The sequence below is a fragment of the Harpia harpyja genome, chromosome 11 (assembly GCF_026419915.1).
Source record: "Harpia harpyja isolate bHarHar1 chromosome 11, bHarHar1 primary haplotype, whole genome shotgun sequence".
NCBI lineage: Eukaryota > Metazoa > Chordata > Aves > Accipitriformes > Accipitridae > Harpia > Harpia harpyja.
Genome location: NC_068950.1, coordinates 34,947,210 through 34,951,929, shown reverse-complemented (window position 1 = coordinate 34,951,929; position 4,720 = coordinate 34,947,210). Strand labels below are relative to the sequence as shown.

The 4,720-nt window shown below is 62.7% G+C and overlaps 1 protein-coding gene across 2 annotated transcripts; it reads left to right on the top strand.

Annotated features, from left to right (window-relative positions):
- The first annotated feature begins 533 nt into the window (after positions 1-533).
- LOC128148480 (selenoprotein Pb-like) lies at positions 534-3,920 on the top strand. 2 transcript variants are annotated; one of them, XM_052802341.1, is made up of 5 exons: positions 534-607; positions 1,434-1,657; positions 1,764-1,976; positions 2,105-2,240; positions 2,902-3,920. In XM_052802341.1, exons 2-5 carry the CDS (start codon positions 1,449-1,451, stop codon positions 3,145-3,147), a joined length of 804 nt encoding a protein of 267 aa, XP_052658301.1. In that variant the 5' UTR covers positions 534-607; positions 1,434-1,448; the 3' UTR covers positions 3,148-3,920. The 2 variants fall into 2 exon arrangements, with proteins under 2 accessions (XP_052658301.1, XP_052658303.1); XM_052802343.1 differs by having other exon boundaries at positions 557-612.
- Positions 3,921-4,720: the final 800 nt, after the last annotated feature.

Below are 4,720 nucleotides of genomic sequence, written 5' to 3'. Positions count from 1 at the left end.
AGCAGCCGTGGCACCATGTGGCAGGACAGCACGGCCTTTGGAGTGGCACCTCACAGGGCAGGGAGCTCTGGCACCCCAGGGGTGTGGGGCAGGTACCCATCTACCCACCTTTTTGGCTGCAGGGTGGCAGAGGCTGCCCTGGTGGCTCCCCCCATACCTTGTGCGTGGATGGTACTGTTTGATGTCACCCCACAGTCCTGCAACCCTTTGGTGCAAGCGGTGCCCTTGGCAATGCCCCCGACCCTCCTGTGCCCGTGGGATAGTTTTGAGCGTCTGTGCCCGTCTTTCCCCTGCAGCACCGCCTGGCACCCTCTGTACCAACCCAGCACCAGGCACTGCTTTGCCCCAGCATGGCTCGGGCTGGGCTGCGGCAGCAGGACCCCGAAGCCGCGTGGCACCGAGGGGGACAGTGCCTGCCTTGTTGCCGTCCCCCGAGGCAGGCGGTGGTGGCCGGGGAGCAGTCCCGCTGCTCCAGCCAGGCTCTTCTCCTCCCTCCTGGGCGGGGAGAGTGGACAGGAGATAAAAGGGAGACCAGGGCCAGCTGGGCATTGCCGAGAGCTGCTGGGGCTGGGAGCGAGGTCTGGCCAGAGGACAGTAGTGAGGAAAGGTGCGGTATTGAGGGCTCGTTCTCGCGGGGGAGAGGGCTGGGGATTGGGGGTACATCCATCCTGACCAGACCCCGCAGCCCCCTGCTCCATCCCCACCTCCCTGGATCATCCCCCCCCAGCCCCATGTCCTCCCCCTGACCATTAAATGTGCTGCATCCCGGAGGGACAGGGTGTATCGTGGGGTGGGCAGGGTTCGGGGGCTGTGGGAGGAAGGGGCTTCAGGCAGATATTGGGGGCAGGGGGGTTAAAGGCTCTGTGCGCCCCTCAAGCACTTCATGGGGCATTGAGGACTCTCAAGGTGACCTGAAGGTGAAACCATCCCTGTCCCAGTGACTCCCCGCTGGTGGCCGAGATGATGGGGGCTGCATCCCTGCCCATCTCTGGGGCAAAGACAGACCCCCGGGTGGGGCTGGGTTTGGTTTTTGAGTCAGGGAGGCGGAGAAGGCCCATGGGGGGAGCAGGACCTTCACCCCCCCGATGCGTAGAGCGGATGCCTCAGCACCGGGGGGAGACCGGGGCACCCAGCTGTGGCAGTGGGTGCCCACAAAAGCTGGCGGCGAAGGTGCCGTGCTTGTCAGGAGCTGGGCACCCCAATCCCCTCACCTCATCCCCCTTTCTTCACCCCACCCCCCCCCGGCACGAGGGTGCCGGCTCCCAGTGCCGTGCTGGGACCAGTCCAACACTGCCCACCAGTCTTTGTCTGTCCCAGAGGGGGGTGCGGGGAGGCGGTTTGGGGGCTGGGAGGACCCCGTTGGGTCGAGCCCCAGGGCAGAAGGGAGGCAGAGGCCAGTGGTGGGGGATCAACGCCCTGTTTCCCCCCGCCAGGGCCGGGGGTCCGGGATGGGGCTGCTGGTGCTGGCCCTGGCTGCCTGGCTGGGGCTGGGGCCGGCCTTGGCCTCCGAGGGGGCGGCCAACAGCAGCCGGCTCTGCCAGGAAGCGCCGGCATGGAGCGTCAACGGCTTGAGCCCCATGGCAGGCGCAGAAGGGCAGGTGACGGTGGTGGCCCTGCTGAAGGCCAGCTGACACTTCTGCCTGCAGCAGGCCCACAGGTGAGCCCTGCTCCCCCTACCCCAAACCTGGCCCCGCCATCTTGGGGAACGGCATGGCGGTTCCCCAACCCGGCACCCCCCTCTCCCAGCACCTCCTTCTCCGCAGCCTCGGGGGCCTGCAGGAGAGGCTGGCCCGGCAGGGCACGGTCGATGTCCGCTACATGATTGTCAACGAAAAGGCGCCGCTCTCCCGCGCCATGTTCGGGGAGCTGGAGCGCCAGGCCCCGCCGGGCGTCCCCGTCTTCCAGCCGGAGCCAGAGGAGCCCGACATCTGGCAGGTCCTGGGGGGTGACAAGGACGACTTCCTCATCTATGACCGGTGAGTGTCCCCCATCACAGCTGAGGCTTTCCTGGGGGGTTACGGAGCTTTGGTGGGCTTCCAAAAGCTCCCCCATGGCTGGTCTGGGGTGCCCCTGCCTTGAGCCGGGCCATGGCTTCTCCCCGCAGGTGCGGCCGCCTGGCTTTCCACATCCAGCTGCCCTACAGTTTCCTCCACTTCCCCTACGTGGAGTCGGCCATCCGCTTCACCCACAGCAAGGACTTCTGTGGCAACTGCTCCTTCTACCCCAACGCCACCCAGGAGGTACGGAGCAGGGATGCTGACTGGAGCCAGGCTCCCTTCTCTCCTCTGGCATCGCACATCAGGAAAAAAACAAGCTTATCTTCACGTCAGGGACAGGCTCTGAGTTGGCAGCCGCCCTTGGCCGTGGTTGAGAGGGAAGGTGATGAAAGGTCTGGAATAAGGGCAGTGAAATAGGTCAGAGCTTTCAGGCTGAGAAGGAACAGAGTAAAGGGGTCATAGCCCAGGTCTGGAAAAGCTAACCAGGGTTGCTGGCTGTTCTGCTATAAGAAAGGGGCAGACAGTGGACCCAGAGGTGGCAAGCTCAGAGCAAAGAAAAGGATGTAGCTCTGGGCTCAGCCGGCAATTAGTCACTTCCTAGAAGAAAAATCCATTTAGAAATATCAAATGCAAAGTCCCTTTCCTGGCTCAGGAATTCCCCATACCACAGACAGCTTGAGCCAAGGGATGTAGGTACAGAGGTTTGTGCTCTATGTGGTCCAGTCTCTCCTGTCCTCCCTGTGCCCTAGGTCAAGGCTGGAGAGCCTTTGCTCTGACCCACACAGCTTTGTGTATGATGGATGCTGGTCTGCTTTCATCCCAGCGCACAGGCATTCTCCCAGGCTCACTGCGGGTCTCTGTGTGCATTCACATACTGCACCAGCCCTTGTGTTACTTTCCTCAGGCTAACAGTACCATGGAGGTCCCTGTAACGCCGAGCCCGCTACCCGAACAAGAGGGGAAGGAGTCAGAGACCCCCATCCACCAGCACAACCCCCTCCGTCCTCACCACCACCAAGAGGTCAGCAGTGAGAGAGCCACAGACCCCAGTGGGGACCAGGAACCTGCCACCCGCACTCACCACCACCACAGAGACCACAGCCAGCCCCATCACGAGGGGAAGAAGCAGAAGGAGGGAAATAAGCACTAAGCCAGGCTGGGCAGCCTTGCAGAACCCAGTAGTGTGCAGACCACGTCAACTTGCTTCCCAGAGGCACGGAAGGACTTGCTTTGGGCTGCTGGTCACCAGCAGCGTTGGAATAACAACCCCCTCCAGCATCCCCCATGTGGGTTGTACTCCCACGATGTGACCACGGATGAAAATCCCCCTCAGACTCCCCGAGGTGCTGCATTTTCAGCCCCAGGGCTCAGTTCTGAGCCTTCCTCTACTGCTGCCTGCCTTTCCGTGCTCAATGAAGCCTGCCGTGCAAACCGGGAGGTCCCTGGTCACTGCTGGCTGACACTGCACGGAGCAGCAGGGCAGGGGTGGAGGGGCCAGAACTGGGATGGGAGCAGCACTACCGGCACGCTCTGCCCATCCTGGCACCCCTGGGTGTCCTGGCACCCCTGGGTGTCCTGGCTGGGGAGTGAGGGGAGGGACAGTGTGTGCCCCGCAGGATGTGATCCCAGTGGATGGGGGCACTAGGAGCGGTGGGAGGTCGCAGCTCCCCATGGTCTAAACCCTGTACCCCCATAGCTGTCACATCCTGGGGACCCTCCAGGCCTTGCACACGGGTATGTGCAGTGGTGATGGGTGGCCGCAAGATGGTGGCCTTGTCCCCTCTTGGAGACCTAGGGGCTGTATCCAGGGCCCACAGCCCTGGGAGGACGGGGGTGAGGATCCTGGGGTCTCTCCTGGGGGAGAAGCGAGATGGGAGGGTGATGCGGATATCCAGAGTACGAATAAAACCTCTGTGAAGCGAACCCTGCTCAGCCTGGCCTCTGGTGGGGCCCCTTCCCCAGAGAGGGTGGGAGACTCGCTCAGCGCCGGGCTGGCCATGGGCTTTTCTCTGGGCACAGGGACTTGGGGCTGGATGTGGACCCCATGAAGCAGCAGCCGGCGGTGATTTGCATTCCCCTGTGCAGAGGCCTGGAGGTAAAGGGATTGAAGACCGAAGAGACCCCCATCTCTTCATACCTTACCTCCTGCCAGGGTGTGAACCCAGGGCTTAGTCCCCCCCCAGGGCAGGGCATTAACCCTGCACTGCCAGGAGGAAGTTTGGCATGGCACCTCGATCTCCGGCTTGTAGGTGTGATGTTGGGGTGCCTGCCCTGAGCTGCTGTTCCAGGGCCAAAGTTCCCACATGGAGTCCAAAATCATCTTGGGCATCTTGTCCCCGGTGCCCAGACCAGTCCTCATTGCGTGCATATTGTGGGGCTCCCAGCCCTCAAGCAGTCAGGTGCTGCATCCCTGGCAGGCAGCTGCGCCTGCCTGCACCCTGGGCAGCCCCCATGCCTGTCTCAGCCCCATAGCCCTTCACTCCAGCTCCGTCCATCATCCCACACAGCCCCACTTAATGCCTCCCCTAAACTCTCCATCTCCTCTCTGGGCCCCGCAGCCTTAGTGGGGAGCAAAGAGATGTTTTTTCTGCTCAGCGTTATGCAGCACCATGTGTGGTGCATGTCCTGCTGATGATGCTCTGAGCTGAATTTCTGCACCCCTCTACCCCGTCTCTGCGGGGGGATGCTCTGCCCAGGGTGAAGAGGAGCTGTTCCTCGTGGGG